Below are 20,012 nucleotides of genomic sequence, written 5' to 3' on the forward strand. Positions count from 1 at the left end.
TTTTTTAAGATGGAGTCTTGCTGTGTTGCCGAGGCTGGAGTGCACTGGCATGAATTCGGCTCACTGCAACCTCTGCCTTCTTGGTTCAAGCAATTCTTCTGCCTCAGCCTCCCAAACACTAGATTACAGATGTGCACCACCACACCCAGTTAATTTTTGTATTCTTTTAAATTATACTTTAAGTTCTGGGGTACATGTGCAGAATATGCAGGTTTGTTATATAGGTATACACGTGCCTTGATGGTTTGCTGCATCCATCAACCTATTGTCTACATTAGGTATTTCTCCTAGTGCTATCCCACCCCTAGCCCTCCACCCCTGGACAGGCCTCAGCGTGTGATGTTCCCTTCACTGTGTCCATGTGTTCTCATTGTTCAACTCTCACTTATGAGTGAGAACATGTGGTGTTTGGTTTTCTGTTTTTGTGTCAGTTTGCTGAGAATGGTGGTTTCCAGCTTTATCCATGTCCCTGCAAAGGACGTGAACTCACCCTTTTTTATGGCTGCATAGTATTCCATGCTGTATATGTGCCACATTTTCTTTATCCAGTCTATCATTGATGGGCATTGGGGTTGGTTCCAAGTCTTTGCTATTGTGAACAGTGCCACAGTGAACATACATGTACATGTGTCTTTATCATAGAATGATTTATAATCCTTTGGGTATATACCCAGTAATGGGATTGCTGGGTTAAATGGTATTGCTAGTTCTAGATCCTTGAAGAATCTGTCTTCCACAAATGATTGAACTAATTTAGATTCCCACCAACAGTGTAAAAGTGTTCCTATTTCTCCATATCCTCTCCAGAATCTGTTGTCTCCTGAGACTTTTTAATGATCACCATTCTAACTGGTGTGAGATGGTATCTCATTGTGTTATGGAATTGCATTTTACTAATAACCAGTGATGATGAGCTTTTTTTCATGTTTGTTGGCTGCATAAATGTCTTCCTTTGAGAAGTGTCTGTTCTTATCCTTTGCCCAATTTTTGATGGGGTTGTTTTTTCTTGAAGATTTGTTTAAGTTACTTGTAGATTCTAGATATTAGCCTTTTGTCAGATGGGTAGATTGCAAAAATTTTCTCCCATTCTGTTGTTTGCCTGTTCACTCCAATGATAGCTGCTTTTGCTGTGCAGAAGCTCTTTGGTTTAATTAGATCCTATGTGTCTATTTTGGCTTTTGTTGCCATTGCTTTTGGTGTTTTAGTCATGAAGACCTTGCCCATGCCTATGTCCTGAATGGTATTGCCTAGGTTTTCTTCTAGGGTTTTTATGGTTTTAGGTCTTATGTTTAAATCTTTAATCCACCTTGAGTTAATTTTTGTATAAGGTGTAAGAAAGGGATCCAGTTTCAGCTTTCTGCATATGGCTAGCCAGTTTTCCAAGCACCATTTATTAAATAGGGAATCCCTTCCGCCTTGCTTGTTTTTGTCAGGTTTGTCAAAGATCAGATGGTTGTAGATGTGTGGCATTATTTTTGAGGCCTCTGTTCTGTTCTATTGCTCGATATCTTTGTTTTGGTACCAGTACCATGCTGTTTTGATTACTGTAGCCTTGTAGTATAGTTTGAAGTCAGGTAGCGTGATGTCTCCAGCTTTGTTTTTTGTTTTTGTTTGTTTGTTTGTTTGTTTTGGTTTGGTTTGGTTTTTTTGCATAGGATTGTCTTGGCTATGCAGGCTCTTTTTTGGTTCCATATGAAGTTTATTGTGTTTTTTTCCAATTCTGTGAAGAAAGTCAGTGGTAGCTTGATGGGGATATCATTGAATCTATAAATTACTTTGGGCAGTATTGCCATTTTCACAATATTGATTCTTCCTAACCATGAGCATGGAATGTTTTTCCATCTGTTTGTGTCCTCTCTTATTTCCTTGAGCAATGGTTTGTAGTTCTCCTTGAAGAGGTCCTTCACATCCCTTGTTAGTTGTATTCCTAAGTATTTTATTCTCTTTGTAGCAATTGTGAATGGGAGTTCATTCATGATTTGGCTTTCTGTTTGTCTGTTATTGGTGTATAGGAAACCTTGTGATTTTTGCACATAGATTTTGTTGATGTTTGCATATCGATCTTGAGACTTTGCTGAAATTGCTTATCAGCTTAAGGAGATTTTGGGCTGAGAAGATGGGGTCTTCTAAATATACAATCATGTTATCTGCAAATAGAGACAAATTGACTTCCTCTTTTCCTAATTGAATACCTTTATTTCTTTTTCTTGCCTGATTGCCCTGGTCAGAACATCCAATACTGTGTTGAATAGGAGTGGTGAGAGAGGGCATCCTTGTCTTATGCTGGTGTTCAAAGGAATGCTTCCAGTTTTTGTCTATTCAGTATGATATTGGCTGTGGGTTTGTCATAAATAGCTCTTATTATTTTGAAATGTGTTCCATCAATACCTAGTTTACTGAGAGTTTTTACCATAGAGGGCTGCTGAATTTTGTCAAAGGCCTTCTCTGAATATCTTGAAATAATCATGTGGTTTTTGTCTTTGGTTCTGTTTATGTGGTGGATTATGTTTATTGATTTGCGTATGTTGAACCAGCCTTGCATCCCATGGATAAAGCTGACTTGATCATAATGAATAAGCTTTTTGATGTGCTGTTGGATTCGATTTCCCAGTATTTTATTGAGGATTTTTGCATCCATGTTCATCAGAGATACTGGCCTGAAATTTTCTTTTTTTAATTGTGTCTCTGCCAGGTTTTGCTATCAGGATGAGATTGGCTTCATAAAATGAGTTAAGGAAGAGTCCCTCTTTTTCTATTGTTTGAAATAGTTTCAGAAGGAATGGTACCAGCTCCTCTTTGTACCTCTGGTAGAATTCAGCTGTAAACCTGTCTAGTCCTGGACTTTTTTTGGTTGGTAGGTTATTAATTACTGCCTCAATTTCAGATGTTGTTATTGGTCTATTTGGGGATTTGACTTCTTCCCAGTTTAGTCTTGGGAGGGTATAAGTGTCCAGGAATTTATCCATTTGTTCTAGATTTTCTGGTTTATTTGCATAGAGGTATTTGTAGTATTCTCTGATGGTAATTTGTGTTTCTGTGGGATCAGTGGTGATGTCCCCTTTATCATTTTTTATTGCATCTGTTTGATTCTTCTCTCTTTCTTCTTAATTAGTCTGGCTAATGGTCTATCTCTTTTATTGATCTTTTCAAAAAACCAATTCCTGGATTCATTGATTTTTTGAAAGTTTTTTCGTGTTTCTATCTCCTTCAGTTCCATTCTAATCTTAGTTATTTCTTGTCTTCTGCCAGCTTTTCAATTTGTTTGTTCTTGCTCCTCTAGTTCTTTTAATTGTGACATTAGGGTGTTGATTTTAGATCTTTCCTCGTTTCTCTTGAGGGCATTTAGTGCTATAAATTTCCCTCTACACACTGCTTTAAATGTGTCCCAGAGATTCTGGTACACTTTGTCTTCATTCTCATTGGTTTCAAAGAACATCTTTATTACTACCTTCATTTCATTATTTATCCAGGTATCATTCAGGAGCATGTTGTTCAGTTTGCAAGTGGTTTTGTGGTTTTCGGTGGGTTTCTTAATCCTGAGTTCTAATTTGATTGCATTGTGATCAAGAGAATATTTGCTAGGATTTCTGATCTTTTGCATTTGCTGAGGCGCATTTTACTTCCAATATGTGATCTATTTTAGAATAAGTACAATGTGGTGCTGAGAAGAATGTATATTCTGTGGATTGGGGTGGAGAGTTCTATAGATGTCTATTAGGTCCACTTGGTCCAGATCTGCATTCAAGTACTAAATATCCTTCTGCGACAAAGCTACCAGAGTAGCCTCTTCTTTACATTCAGTGGGCCAGCAGAGGGAACAAAAAAGCCCCAGTGAAGACTAAACAAGAATTTAGGAGGAAAAAGACCAAGACCTCCTGTGTAGAGAAGTGAGGCATTTCAAATACCACATGGTAAGAGAACTGAGAAAATAATCATTTGGCAAGAAGAAGGTCACTGGAAATATTTCAGAGTAGATTTGTTGGAGTGACTAATGAAAAAGATGAGATTTCAGATGATAAGGCAGTAGACACAGGTAGACAACATGTATTCAAGAAGATTTGCACAGAAAGAAAACAGCCCTAAAGATCAGGAAAACACAGTAAAAATTAAGTGAAAGCAATAATGAAAGGATTTTATAAGCCAGGGAGGCTATTTTCTTGGTCCTTAGGGGCTTGGGCGGGTGGAGAGAAACAAAAGTAAATAACAAAGCACTATTGTAACTCAGCAGACTACGGAAAAGTAAGTGATGAGGACTCTTAGAAGGGAAATTTCTGCCTTCAAGTAGCTAAATCTTTTAAAAAGTCTGTGATATCTAGTTTCCAGTTATTGAAAACCTCTTCTCTAACCCTTTAATGATTCCTTCTAAGTATCACAGAAATTAGAGTTAAAAGGTAGACTGAGAAAAGATTTATTAGGTAATCTCCAATCTCATGTCAAGTGCATAATTGTTACCTGCAGTGCATTTTCTACTCTGGTGTGCTTTTACTGTGTTCTTGCCACTTCCTTTGGGAGACTACTTCATAATCCAATAGATCTCACTGGAAGGAGGAAACTTGATTTCCATCCTAATGTTCCTTTCCCACTGTGTACTTTCTATAGCACTAACCATTTACACTTAGTAACCTTCCTCACCTCCCACTCCATCCCCACTCACTTACTTCTACTTTGTAATCACTAGGCATCTGGAACCTCTTTTCTGGAATATCTAGTAGACTCATCATTCTTCTGGACATGTTGCATCTATCAGGCTAAAGGATTTTAAGGTGATAGAAGGATAAAGGGTCTTCATAATTTTATGTTTCTAATGATAAAATTTCTCATTCCAATAAGGTCCTTTCCATTCTCTAGAGATCTGGGGTAGAGACAGTAATAAGGACTATGAACCTTTTAAGAAAGGAGCAAAACCATGCATAATTTATGATTCAATGTCTCTATAATATGTGCTCCCCAATTACTAAAAAGATAAGTTGGAGTGTCCTATGTAAATAATATGAAATCCAACTGAGAGTTGTTCCCAGAAGAATTTTGGCTTCACCAGACTTACCCTCACAGATCTTATAACCTGAGCATCTCTGTAGAGGGTCCCAGAGGATGCCAGCCCATGCAGTGGTTTGTGTTACAAAATAGAAACACTGAGCTTAGAAATCTACCTTTTTTATATCAAGTCTAAGCAAGCCTGCTCTTTGTCCCACAAGGAAACATCAAGATTGCCTGCTGCAAACAAAACCTGAGAAAGGCCCTATAAAAAGAGCTGTCAGAGCCTCACTTCTAAGTTCAGAAACATGCACATCCTACTTCCTCTAAAATATTTTGACAAGATGCTATAGAAACCTTAAGTTCAATATTTCCTAAACTGAACACACAGTCTTCTCCCTGACTATCTTCTTTCTCTATTTTCCTATTCACTGAGGCACCTACTCATTCTCAATATTTTCATTATCCACCAGGTCACTAGATTTTTTTTTTTTAGTTCCACCTCTTAAATGCTGTTGGCACTCTGCATACCATTGTTTTTGGTTTTGACTGTAATCATCAAAAAGCAAAAGTGGATACACTTTTGCAGTAGGCTGACTCCAGTTTCATTTGCCTCTAAACCAATGTTCTAAAATGCAGAGCTCAAAAGTCTTCACTTGTTAAGCCTTCCAGATAAAATCTACACTTCTTACCATGATCTACCTACTTTTCTAGCTTCATCTACTCATATTTCTTTCTTTTAGACCTTTTATAAGAATTGCTTGCTGGTCCCTGGGTAAGCTTGCACTTCTGATCACTTTGAATGCCGTATCCTTAAAAACTTAGAATTCTTTGGCATATAGTAGGCATGTGATGTATGTATTTAGCATAAATATTTACTCGGTGGCTGAAAGTGAAAACAGGCTTAGCTTAAATGCAACAAGGAATTGGTTTGGGAATTACTCAATTCCACATTCTTTCTGTGTATTCCCTTCACCTTAAACAATCATGATGATGGAACTCTTTTGACAAATGTGATAATTTAGATATCTAGACAATAAATAAAAACAGAGAGGGTACAGCTGTTGCTTATATCCACTTTGTAGTCTACCCCAAACTTGTAGATTATCAATAATTGTCATTTTCTTATTCAACTGAACAATACCAACATAAATACAGACAAATCAAATTACCCTGTTTTTCTAAGGAATCCATGATTAGTGAGTCATTAAAACTCCCCTTTTTGAATAGTTGGAAAAGGTAAAACCACAACATATAATGTGGCTGTCTAAAATCGCTATCATGTCTTCTATCCCTTGAAACACAACTATATTAACTTTAACTGTTCTCTTTGGCAAAATGGATGACATAAGCATTCACCCATCTAATTAGCTCTGTGACTTTGTCAGCAGGAGCCTGAGCTTGTACCAGGCCCAAGGCAGGCTTAGGATCCAGAGCTTAGTCAGTAGTGACTCTTTTGACTGGTGATAAGTTGGTCCACCTCACTCAGTGCTATAGACTATTTAATAGGCTTGGACACACCCTCGACTCTAATGAAAATGATGTTTTCCCTTGGAGATTCTTGAGGCCAGTTTATTATAAGATGTGAGCATTCCTTGGAGCCTGCCTGATCAGCTTCAATGATCCTATACCACTTCTAGCATAGTTCTTCTCCCTCTAGAGTGAGAAAAACAGCTCTGTCTCCAACCTGGAGAAAACTCAGAGATGTCCCCCAAAACTGGAGTGTCTGCAAAGCTTCTGGTCTCCGTTGAACCCAGGCCTGCGGGACTATTGTGGGAGCCATGCGGAGATGTGTCCACTCCAGTCACTGGCCATGACTGCGTAAGAGCACACCATTTGTAGTCAGCAGAGCACAAACTCCAGCATCCAGTCTCAAGAAATACTTCCACAGAGTGGTGATCCTAAAACTCTTATCTTTCCATACTCATTTTCCCAACCCTATCTGGCTCCTAGTAGACATTGTTGATTCAGCAGCATTTCTTTGAGCCTTACTCATGAGTCCCCCTTTCTATGTGATTCCACTTTTGGACCTGGGGAGAGAATAGCATTCTCAGGTGGTCTGTCTTTTCTGCCCTTGCCTTTCTCTACTGGCTCCTGACATCTGCCTATCCTCTACAGTCCATTTCCCTCAGTGAACCCGTATCTTCAACTGAGTGATGGCCCCAGGACACCACTCAGTCTTGGCAATTAATGTGGGCCGGTTATATGCTAAACTCATTCTGAATAATTTCATTTGGCCCCAATTACCATCCAGGCTGTGAACAGATCACCCTCTATTGGAGATATTATTTCCACTCAGCTCCAGGGTTCATTTTTTGTATTTTTTTAATGATGCAATCATTATCCTAGTTAATGTTCTTCTATCCTCTTTCTTCCTACACCTCCCTTGGGAGATCTTTACAGAGCCTCAGCCTGCATCTTCTCAGCAGTCTTCACTTCCCAGGCACAGAAGTCCAGTGCCATGTCCCAGTGGGACCTATTTGTCCTTAGGGCATATCACTAATAGAACTCAGCAGGCCCATTGACCCCACTACCCCAGAAAGATGATGTGTACACATGCAGACCTACTCTGCTTCAGTCGAGACAGTCTAATCAGAAAGTACCAAATGTTATTTTATTATAGAAGGAACTTCTATTTCCTTTCCTGTAATTTCTCTTTATAAATGTTCTAATCTCATCTACATAAGCCTTTTGATTTGTTCTCTTTTAAAATTCTTCATTGTGTCTCAATTGAGGCTGACTCCCAAGATCCTTTGTCTGATTTGTAAGAGCATCTTTCATCTCTAGTAACCTTTGATGATACTAGCTGGCTCCAGGCTTAGCTTAAACCACTCCCCAAACTCTTCCTGACTCCTGTCCTTATTGGAATGTTCCTACCATGAGCCTGAGGCCTGTTATACCCTCTAGCCAACCAAGTTCTTCCCTGTGATGTATCATCACATCACTGTGATTTTCTCAATTCTTTACTTTGCCCTTTTCATTTCTCTTTCAGTCTTGATCACTTGGTCTTCAGCAAGTAAATGTGACCTTAAGAGGAGCCTCTAAAATGCTCATCAGATATTAGCAACTGCAGTTTCTCAGTAGAGCCTTCTTTCCTGGCAATTTCTCATTAACCCTGCATTAAAAGTAGTAGCTCATAAGTTAAATTAAGCTCATAGATCTGTTTTGATTGGGATGTGCTGACTTTATTTTTCTTATTTGAATGCCTTCAGGTGTGGCTTTCACTTTTGCAGGTGCAGCATGCTCCCAATACTTCCTATATTCTCGGATCTGACCAGTTTTGTTAATAGGTACTGAGTAGCTATATATCTCTCCTATAACCACTTCCAGTCCTGGGAACACCTGTCAATCCATTTGTTCAAACCTTCTGAATTCTTCTTCATCCATTCGGCTCTCCCTACCTGTTCTCTATCATTCCTGCAGATTCCCTGCTACCACTAAATATACGAGTCCTTCTTTGGAACCATCTTTCAGTGAGCAACTTTCCTCCAATTAAGACTCAGTGATTCTACTATCGCATGTATGCAGGTCATATATGCAGATCATTAAACTGACTTTCCATTAAATCACTCTCCATTTTGAGTCCTAATATCAAAAGTCTAGGAGGGTATGAGTTAAATCTTCATCTCTGTTTAAAGATCACAGAAAGAACTAAAAATAGTCCAGCCTCAATGTTTCATGTGTTATTGGCTTGTTGTACAACTCTTCATTTTTAGTTTTCAAACTTAAAAACACTTCTAACAATTCTATCTTAGTTCTCCAATAGGCCCTGTCTTTCCACACACTCACACACATTATTAGCATGGTATTATGAGGCAATACCCTGTATGCTTTCCCAAAGATTTTTCATATTTGAAATAAAACACATTAAAGTAGCTATAGTCAAATAGAGCTTTAATGAACAGAGTTTAATCAAAATATGGACAAAAATCTAAGATAATTTGTGCCAAATTTGCCACTTACACAGATAATTACATGGCATGCTGGGAACAGTATCTAGGAGCCTAACTTTACAGAGTTACTTTTCTGCTATTGGGCAAATAGATCAATTGTATAAAAGATTTGATCTTTAGTTATAAATAGAAGTGATGACCTCATTTACAGAGTTTAAGAGATCTGGTGTTTTTATTGACATGCACAGAATCTACATAAACCCATGAATGGTTGTTGGTTTTTAACTTTATAGGAAATCAATGTGTTGACAGTTGCATTGGTCAACCAAGACCGAGAGAACAATATTGAGAAAAGAAGCCAAGGCTTAAAATCAGAGAAAGAAGCTCTGCTAATAGGTAAGGAAATTCTGTTGTCTTCATCTGTTCTCTTAAATAATTATTAGGTAATTAGCTTAATATTTTAGTAATTCACCTCCAACTTGTTAAACAGCATTGCCTTCTGGTCAAAGGTGAGATTAATTTCATCAGACTATATTACGTACATTTCAAATTAGTAACATACAAACTAATGGGGGTATTGCTTTTCTGTAACTGTATATGTTAACTGTCAGACATAAAACTGAGTTCAAGAAGACATTAACTTGCATCTCACATGTCACAAATCTGAATTTCTAAGTTTGGGCATGTCACTTCTAACTAGAAGCCAGGTTGCATCTAGTTCCAAACCAAGCCACATCTCCAGGCTCAAGAGCAGCATTGAACCCTGAGATTAAACTCCAAGCCCCTTAGCAGAGGCCATATTCTAAACTCAGCCCCAAGGCTAGACCTGCAATCCTGGGAAATAGAGGCAGGCAGGGTACTAGTGCTAGGCTAATCCAGGATAGTCAGCTCCAGGCTTCTCTGCCCAAGTTTGGATCCTTTTGTCCAGGATGAACAAAAGAAGCATCCTCAGTGGATCCAGATATCATACTTATTTTCACAAAGAAGAGTTCTTGAGGATGTGCTAGCAGTGTGCCTGGAAGCCCATCTTAGACACCTATATGTTTAAGGCTGTCTTTGAAGCCCTCAAATTCAGAGGAAGGGAGGCCACCACCCCCATACTGTGATGCACAGCACTGATTCAAGCTGCACCTTGGCACCGGACCCCAGTGTGGGGTTGCAAGTTAAGACTGGCTTCTTGGTGGCATGGTTAAGAGTGAAGAATGAGGTGACTATATATGCAAGACAAATTGTTATCCTACAGTTCATTATCTGGCAGAAGTAGTTGCATTTTCTTTTCTTTTTTTTTCTTTTTTTTTTTTTTTGAGACAGGGTCTCACTCTGTCACACAGGCTGGTGTGCAGTGGCATGATCTCGGCTCACTGCAACCTCTGCCTCCTGGGTTCAAGTAATTCTCCTGCCTCAGTCTCCCTAGAAGCTGGAATTACAGGTGTGCACCACCACACTCAACTAATTTTGTATTTTTAGTAGAGAGAGGGTTTCACCATGTTGGCCAGGCTGGTCTCGAACTCATGACCTCAGGTGATCTAAAGTGCTGGGAATTACATGCATGAACCACCGCGGCTTCCCAAAGTGCTGGGATTACATGCATGAACCACCATGCCCAGCCCTGGTTGCATTTTCTGAATACTGCATGTGCTCAGCTAAAAATGACAGGTACACCAAGGCCTAGAGAAGCTGGCACATGAGGAATTAAATTCAAAAGATAGTCCAGAGTCCATCCATCATATATAGATTTTTCAACTACAGGGTTATTGAATATGACATCAACTTAGAGATACTCCAAGGAAAACCAATTATTATTTTTTTTTGCTCTGATGATATACAGCTGTAATAACATGCCATGCACGAGTCTCGGAAGACATGCTGATATGCTATCAGTTCCAGGAACCCAATATGAACCATATGTAGTGGGTAACTGGATTTTTCTTCTATTGGCAAACGTGTCCAACTCTGACAACTGTTTCTCTGTCACTCAGTGTGACCAAAGTGTGATTTTCCCTCTAATGCTTTTAGGGTATGAACAAAGCAAATAATGATCTGTAGCCAACTTTTCCCTCTTTGTTTAAGAATAATTCTGTCCATTTGAAGGTTAAAAACGATCTTTATTTTCTTTATTTTTTTCCTTTTACTAACGATTGCTTCCCCTTTTATTTTATGTTTTAATTGGAGAGCACAGTTCATTTACAATGTTTTCCAAGTAGCTATTAGGTTTTATTTATATATGTACACACATATATGTACATTTTTAGTCAGCTACTTCAAATATTTTTAAATAATATGGTTTACATGCAGTACATTAATGGGAATAGGTAGGAAGATTACATTTATAACATGCTATGCCTGCTGATGTCTTTGGCATCACAAAAAAATTATAAAATCAATTCAAGTGTGTTAGAAAGAAAAATACTAGTCAGGATCTTCAATAAAAAGCATACACAACTGACTCTAAATTTTCTAAGACTTTTCCCCTCACTGTTGGTCTTTTGAACTAGTTTTATATTCGAATTTGAAGTTAGGAGTAGGGCAAAAGAGAAACAGGGGGTGACACTTGCTTTGAATCAATATATGAGAATATTTAGGTATAAGGGAGGCCAGAGACTTCAGTGTTTGATTAAAATAAACAGGAATTTAACTTTCCCTTCAGTTATCCATTATCTTGCTCCCTTTCTCCATATTTTATTCTTCTTAATGATATTTTGACAACAGATGTCATTTCTGGCCAAACCCACATCCAAAACACCTATATATTTCTACTCTTTTGTAACCAAAGAGAGAATAATCCTCCAAAAGAATGCCACAAGGGGGAACAGTTTCCAAGACCAGCAAAATGGATCCTGCCAAAGGCTGCAGTTGCTTCCTGCCACTAAATGATCCAATCTGCTAATTGAGTTGGGTCATTCATACTTTGTAGATACCTGAATGTTGGGTCCATAAAGATCTCCCCTGAAGCTTCTGGCATCTGGATATAGATTATAATGGGGACAAAACTGCTCTAGACCAGAATAAAGAGAAAAAGGATTTCCTGGTGCTGGGGCTACATTTCTCTGAAGAATTCTCATATGTTGAATGATTTTAGGAGCCCTCTGGCCTTCTGGTACATCTGGAGCAGTCATAAATACTCTGCAATTCCCCTGAAATCTTCCCTTGGAATAATTAAATCAGTAGAGAGGACACAATAGCCATGCTCTAAGCCAGCCTAGAAGGAGAAAATCTCCCACAACTTGGAAATATTAGTTGGCAAAATCTTCATCACATCTGCATGCTTATAGTGTATGCTGTATGCCAATACAGTCATATGATCAATGCCCTTTTGGGGCACATATATTATATAAGAAATGCACACTGGCACAAAGCATTCCCTGGAAGAGAAAGGGAGTGAGGAAAAAACCTCTTCAAATGGATTCCATCTACAGAGAGAAAAAAAACTGAGGCCGGAACTTTTAAACAGTGAACAATTCTAGTTATGTGTAATTATTTGTGACACTGATTCACCTGGGCAAAAGTGTATATTCTGTCCAGACATTCTCATGACCACTTTATAAAACTAGAATCTTTATTTCAGGGCATATAAGTTGGTACTTATTAGAGAGGATCCATGGGATTTTATTGACATGGAATTTTACAGATATGGATCCTGAGTATTTTGAGAGTTCGACCGTTCTGACAAACTTTTTCTTGATAATTAATGGGTCTTCCAATTCAACTAAAGAAGACAGGCCCCTAGAAAATACTCTATTATTGTGATTTCTGGGTTATTTTGTAATCAATTTTTGTAAAGACAAGCTGACATATAATTGGACCTTAGAGAATTCTGTTTTTATGGGGGCATTTTATGTTTCATAATGCTATAGTAACCAAACATAAGGTCAGCTTGACATTGCGCAGTGTCTATGCCAGAACTCCTAGTTCATTTCGCGTATGGCCCACATGTTGGATTGGCATACACTGAAGTTGTTTGGGGTAGAGTGAGTCATTACTTTTGATTTGGGGCCAAAGTTTTGGAGCTATGTTTGGCTGGAGATCGTTGTGAAGGAAAAATGGATCAAATTTTTCTATTAATAAGCTAATAGTTCTAGTAACTCTGGGTCCATATCACTCTATCTTCTCTTGCTATAATAATATTAACACAATAGATTTCAATCCCAGCAGCTCTGATTGGCACCCTGTTGATGCTAGTCATTGTAAATACTATCCAGATGTAGTCAAAAACTTCTCCACAACTTTTAACTATTTGCAAAGCAGCTTTTCTCTAAAACCTCCCTGGTCCCCTGAGAACTATCCTCAGGTTGACAATGATTAGGCAAACTTCATTACATATCCTGAGTCCTCTTGCACATCAGGACATACATATCATTTCCATCACAGTCTCCATCTCACAGGTGCACACAACCAGACTATACTGGAAGTGGAATGTTCCTCTTAACATGAGTATTAAGAAACACCTGAGTGTAATATGGAAAAATGTTTTTAAAGAGGATTAAGCAATAACTTTTTGATGATTTCGGTGAATAAAGTTGAGGCCATATTTAGGCTGTACCTGAGAAAGTAATCTTGGGAATATGTTCTTCTCTGAAAGCTACTGACCATAAAGAATGAGTCATGGACCTCAATCTTGTTTCCAAGGCACAAATGTCCATATCAATAAATCAACAAACATTTGTCAAGAGTCTAAACTAAGAATAATCAGTCTTCATTGTGGAAAAGAATTATCTAGGCAGCCTATTTAAAAGGCAGAATCTTTAGCCCCACACACAGGTGTGGTGGCTCACACCTATAATCCTAGCACCTTGGGAGGCTGAGGCAGGAGGATCACTTAAGCTCAGGAGTTCGAGACCAGCCTAAGCAATATAGCAAGACTCCCATCTCTACCAAAAAAAAAAAAAAATCAAAAAGTTAGCTGAGCATGGTGGCATGCACCTGTAGTCCCACCTACTTGGGGGGCTGAGGTGGAAGGATCTCTTAAACCCACGAGCCTGCGGCTACACTGAGCTGTGAGCAGCACCACTGCACAACTGCATGGGTGATAGAGTGAGACCCTGTCAAAAAACAAAAAAAAAAAATAGAGAGATCCTGTTCATTGTAATACTAACATCTGAGGGGATACTAAAGCAAGCACATCTGGTACCATGTTTTGAGAAACAATGGCCTGCTTTGTGCTAACCCATGTGTTAGCTGATGGTAGAAAAATGATCTCCCCTCAAGAAGTTCGTAGATAGAATGCAGTTAATTACAATGACCTGTGGTTTATACTAAAATTAGAGACACAGACAAGGGGCTACTTATGCTACAGATGTCTTGGCAGAAGTAAGGACAGCTGAGCTAGTCCTAAAGGATGAAAATGTTTTCACTGGATGGATAAAGAAGTTGTTAAGGGCATTTCAGGTACCAGAAACAATTTACTACTAAAAGGCCCGAATATAGTCTGAGGGGTTTAACTGAAAAAAATAAGACAGACAGATAAATATTACAAAACAAAACTAACTAATTAGCCATTCAAGATTAGGTTTTGTACTCACCAAGTAAGTGGAACAAACTGCTTTTTTGGAAAATTACAGCTTTTTAGAATCCCACGGCACTGAGAAGCATCAGCCCAAACCACAAGTGTTTGATCAGTTTCCTACAGTTTCTCTCCACTTCCCATATGTGCTTCATCACTCTCCAGCTGCCCACAGACAACTGTCCCCTCGTGGCTTAGTAGGAGACCCAGATTTTGCATGGGTTTTTTTCCCGCTGATTCTCCTGTTCAACATCCATGGAGCATTTATACGGGTTTCAACTTGAAACAAGACTATTTCAGGCTGGTTTATGGTCAGGCCTTTGGTGACTCCCAGAAAGATGTGACTGTGTCTAGAGACACAGCTGTTCATATGCAGAGCCAAGGTCTCTGGAAAGCTCCAAGGTGTCCCTCTATCCCAGTGAGCTGATGGGCCCCAGGGTCTTTTGAAGTTTCCCTGGAGACTATCAATGAGTATGGATATAGAGAAAACTAATCTCAGCCAGAACTTTACAACCTGACAAGGAGAGTTTGGAATAAAAACTCTAAGCAGCCTGGGGATGGGGAGTATGTTCTGGAAAGATTCCATTTCTCATTCCATTCAAAGAGAATACTGTGCTGCCCAAACTGAATGCACAAAGTGATACTTTATTCTCATCGGGTAACCAGTACAATTAAACTGTAACAGGGTTAACCCATCCCACTGCCATCTTTTGCATAAGGGTGCAAAACACGGGAGTGGGATGGGTTAGCCCTGTGAGAAACCATAATGCCTGATGATCTCTAAGCAGCCCCAGTCGGTGGGGCAGAGGGAGAGGTCCTAAATATTTGCGGATTGAGGCATTTCATCCACTGGGTAATCTAAGCCAAATAATTTATCCACTGTGATGTGTAAGCCTTCATATTGTATAAAATTAGGAGGCTTGATTAGATGGTCTTTTTCAACTCAATTCTCTGTAATATACGAGGACTATTATGAAAGCTGCATTGCCCCTTAGACAGTGATCTTGTATATAAGTAGAGGATCATGTGCATCAATATATAAACATGGATTCTACTATCTTGTAACTTTAAAACAAACGAGAAGGAAAATCTGTCTTGACACCATGACCTCTTTCCACCAACAGTCCATTTCCCACCCCTGTCCGAAGCAGGATTCCTCCAACATGCTACACTCACAGTCTCCGTCCCCTTCCTTCCCTCTCTCTCCAGACTACTCCAGTCTGCTTGCATCCTCACACAATAACCATTCCTTTCCACATCACCAGAGAATTTCATGTCACCAATTTCTCAACTCCCTGACAGCTACTATACATGATTGACCACTCACATCTTCTGGAAATACTTTCTTCACTCCGCCATCATGGTGCCATACTTTCTTATCCATCACACCCTCTCAGAGTCCCCTGATGAGTTTTCCTCAACTCACCTCTAAATTTAGGCTTCTTCAGGCTTCAGTCTTGAGGCCTCTTCTCTACCTAGGTGATCTCAATGAATACTTTGGCTTCAAATCCCTTTTGGTTGCCACTGACTCACAAATTTATACCATCTCCAGCTGCTATTTAATATTCTTCATTTAGATGCCAATGGACATCTCAAAGTTAATGAGGACAAAACAGAACTCTTGATTCCCCTTTTTTCTACCCTAATGTGCTCCTCTCCAAGTATTCTGATCTGAGAAAATAGTCCCACCCAGTTGCTCAAGTGAAAAACTATTTACTCATCTTTCATTCTTCCCCAGCCTCACTGCTCACACCACCCCTGTGGTTCTAACTTTGGAGTCCATCTCTCCCTTTGCAGTCAGATAACAACTCACCACTCCAAGTATTGTGCAAACACTTCCAACTGGTCTCCCTTATTTCCCTTGGCTCTACTCTCCACACAGCAGCTTGAGAAAAGTTTTTAAAACGTAATTCAGATCATGTCAACCACCTGATTCTATGCAGGAAAATTGGTTTAGAACATTTAGAATTTAAATCTAATCCAAACTCTTTCCCCTGGCATACAAGGTCACACATGATGTGGCCCCCACCTACCACTAAACATACGTTGTGCCACTTTCCAGCCCAGTGTGTTCTGCCAGCTCACTTCCACGTCAGGGCCTTTTCACTGTCTGTGGCCTGTACCTGGAATGATCTTCCCCAGGCTTTCCATGGCTGGCTCCTTCTCGTCTCATACTTGGGAAGGTCTGCTTTCTCAGGGAGAGGCCTTCACATGATCACTGTATTAGTCCATTCTCATGCTGCTGATAAAGACATACCCAAGAATGAGTATTTTATAAAGAAAAAGAGGTTTAATGGACTTATAGTTCTACAAGGCTGGAGAGGCCTCACAATCATGGTGGAAGGGGGAAGGCGAAAGGCACATCTTACATGGCAGCAAACGAGAGAAGTGAGAACCAAGTGAAAGAGGTTTCCCCTTATCAAACCATCAGATCTCGTGAGACTTATTCACTACCTTGAGAACAGTATGGGGAAACTGCCCCTATGATTCAATTATCTTCCACTGGGTCCCTCCCACAACATGTGGGAATTATGGGAGCAATAATTCAAGATGAGATTTGGGTGGGGACATAGCCAAACCACTTTGCGTAAAGTAGCACTCCAGCAAGCTGCAGGTTTCTCTTCTGTCCTCTTCCCTGATTTGTTTTCTTCGTTGTGCTAAGCACTATCTAAAAATATTTATATTTCATCTTTGTGTTTATTATCTGTGCTGCTCACCTATGTGGAATAAAAGTTCCACAGGACCAGCCCTCTGCCTATTTTATACAATGCTGTGCCTCTGGCACCTTGCCACCTCCTGGCTGCTAAGTGTGTAAAGTATAAAATAAGTGATGAAGTAGTACAAATCTGGCACTATTTGGCTAATTTAAATACTGCTTCCTTAGTCTTAGTGAGGCCCAGTAATGAAAATAAACTAGCTGGTTTTGATGGGAGTAGCTCACAGGGCTTTTGGGTATCCAGTTTAAATGGGACTTCCTAACGAGATTTGCCACAGGCATCCAGAGCTACTTAGTGTATCTTTCTAAAGTAGTTTTTAAGATTCCAAGATGTGCAAAAAGCCCAATAGTACAGACAACCTCCTTTGTTCTTTTAAAACTTTTTAAAATTAGCTGCTTAAAATGTTTTTTTCCACTGTTGGAAACCCATTCTCAAATATGGAGGCCTTCTACATCTCCATGGAAACAAGCAAGACCAACTGTTGAGCCATCCCTTTGGAGAGCCACCAGTTCAGTAACAGCTAAATCCTGCACCCTCCATTCCTAGTGTTCCTTTTATCAAGCCTTCTGGTCCCTTCCAGAGGACCATAAGATAGCCTCAATTTTCCAGGTTTGTGGTATTTTTCATTAGCTTTTGAGTTACAGCCACCCTTTTTCCAACCAGGGAATATCCCACTTCCTTTAAAGGGGCTACAAAGATGCTTTACTTGTTTATTTAGGAAGATCCCCTCAAATGAACCTGATCCAAAATTACAGGGCCTAGAAACATTTTCTCAAGTGGCATGACTGATGCTTCTGTGGTGCTCCTGGGATGGGCAGATGCAGGAGTGGGAGTTGGGCTGAGGAGAGGCAAGTTACTGGGGAGGATGATGACTCATGCTTTCCTTTCTGCTGTGTCTCCAACAACACTGGATAACTGGGTTGTCATCCACAGGAAAAGCTTGGGAAGCCTTTATGTGACTGCCTGCCTTGGCCCTACATATATCTAGTGGCAATTGCTGAACTCTTATTAGGAAAACCTAATGGCTTCTTAATATCAGCTACTACAGAGATGGTTCTGCATACCCTCCTAAAAGAATACTCCAGTCCACATCAGGATTTCTAATCTGATTTTAGAAAAGTACACAGAAATCATGTAAGCATTTTCCCCTTAGTTATGAGCAAAATAGTGGATTTTCCTTGCCCAAAACATCCAAGTTAGTCTGTCCTTCTAAATCCATGACAGGATGTGTTTAGAGTAGGAATTGCCAGTGAATAATACCTCAAAGTTACCTGGTTTTTCAAAGATCTGTTACTACTTGTAGAAATGTTTAAGGTTCTTATTTATCCCCATTTATCAATAATAGACTAAGAAATTTTAAACAAGTATGCTGGCAATTTCCAGTTCTGGCAAATAAATACATTCAACATATACCTTTTGTAAATGTACACTGTGTTCTGGATATGGAGCCAGAACACACAAAGACTAAGAGCACAGCTCCTTGGGTTACAGACCCACGATCAGGGGCGACAGCAGATAGTGGAGGAGCAAATCCATGTTCACAGAGGGTACAACAAAAGAGGCTACTCTAGGTCCTCCCATTTCTGGTGTCCCTAAATTACCCATGTCAACACTTGATCTCCTAGGCTAAGGGTTATCAACCTCTCCCCCAACCCACCCCATCCTCCTCTGACTTGTTCTATTCATCCTACTAAAGACATTTAAATTGATAACCAAACACCCATGGGCATTTACAAGAGGCTGTAGGTTATGCAGGAGATGTTGAAGACTCTCTGTCCAGGAGGGATAATAAGAAAAATGCTGTTATCTATTTGCTGGGGTGCCTGGAGTAGTTTACACAAGACTGCTTAAGTCTTATGCCCTCTTTCCCCATGGGAGACTTACACACCCTTGTCACTCCAAAGTCTGCAGTGCCACTGCCACTCCCTGTCTCAGCCCTGCTGCTTAAGCATATGTCCATCCAAGGAATGCTGCTCCCCACCTTGCAGCACCCCTCATCTCCCTGGGAGAACCCTGTGGGCAAGAAAAAAAGCTTCCAACTAGGAGCACCCCCTCACTTGCTCACAAAGCCACAGGTGACTCTTCCTTCTCCCTCCCCTGTCCTCCTGCCCATCACTTGTGGGAGGCTCTCTGTGGAAAGTGGTGGCCATAGTACCTGGGATGGTCAGTGAAAGCCCCACTCACCATCCTGAAACAGAGAGGATTCCCTCTACACAAATTGTGATTCAGCCTTTACTCTCTCATTCAAAAAACAGGACTAAGTTCCAGTATTTGATAGTACAGTAGGGAAACTATAGTTAACAATAATTTACTGCATACTTCCAAATAGCTAAAAGTAAAGATTTAGGATGTTCTCAACACAAAGAAATTATAAATGTCTGAGGTGATGGCTATGCCGATTACCCGATTTTATCATTACACATTGTATACAGGTTTCAAAATATGCCATGTACCCCCAAAATATGTACAATTATTATATATCAATTAAAATGTTTAAAAAAGAAATACAAATGAAAGTAATCATTTTTAAATAGTTCTATTTTAATTTTTTGAAAGAAATCACTCATGAGCTTTTGTATTTTAACTCTTATTAGTAATGGAATTACTTACAATGCCACTTCACCAGAGTTGAGAATTTCAGACACAGGGAAGTAGCTGCCAGGTCTCTAAAATTAAAATATAAGTAAATAAATAAGGGGAGGGGCCAATACGATGCTACCTGAGTACATTAAAAGTGGCTAGTTTGCCACTTAAAGATACTTTTAAAGTACCATCATTACCTTCTACCATTGCCATTATTTCAAAAAAGGACATTTTGACAAGAAAAAAGGAAGACTATAAGCTCAGAATAAAATGGTAGTTCTTTGTATCTCAGAAAGAGCAGGTCAGTCTTTAAAAACTGAAACTCTACCTTTACAGGGAAATGCT

General features: G+C 39.5%; 1 protein-coding gene across 9 annotated transcripts in view; it reads left to right on the plus strand.

Moving 5' to 3' along the window:
* The window catches only part of ENOX1 (ecto-NOX disulfide-thiol exchanger 1), a 619,238-nt gene that overhangs the window by 566,163 nt on the left and 33,063 nt on the right, over positions 1 to 20,012 (plus strand). For all 9 annotated transcript variants that reach the window (XM_037741175.1, XM_037741173.1, XM_017536114.2 and 6 more), the window contains one exon: positions 9,161 to 9,263. In XM_037741175.1, coding sequence (XP_037597103.1) covers positions 9,161 to 9,263 — 103 coding nt within the window. The remainder of the gene's footprint in view (positions 1 to 9,160; positions 9,264 to 20,012) is intronic.

The sequence above is a fragment of the Cebus imitator genome, unplaced genomic scaffold (assembly GCF_001604975.1).
Source record: "Cebus imitator isolate Cc_AM_T3 unplaced genomic scaffold, Cebus_imitator-1.0 Scaffold96, whole genome shotgun sequence".
NCBI lineage: Eukaryota > Metazoa > Chordata > Mammalia > Primates > Cebidae > Cebus > Cebus imitator.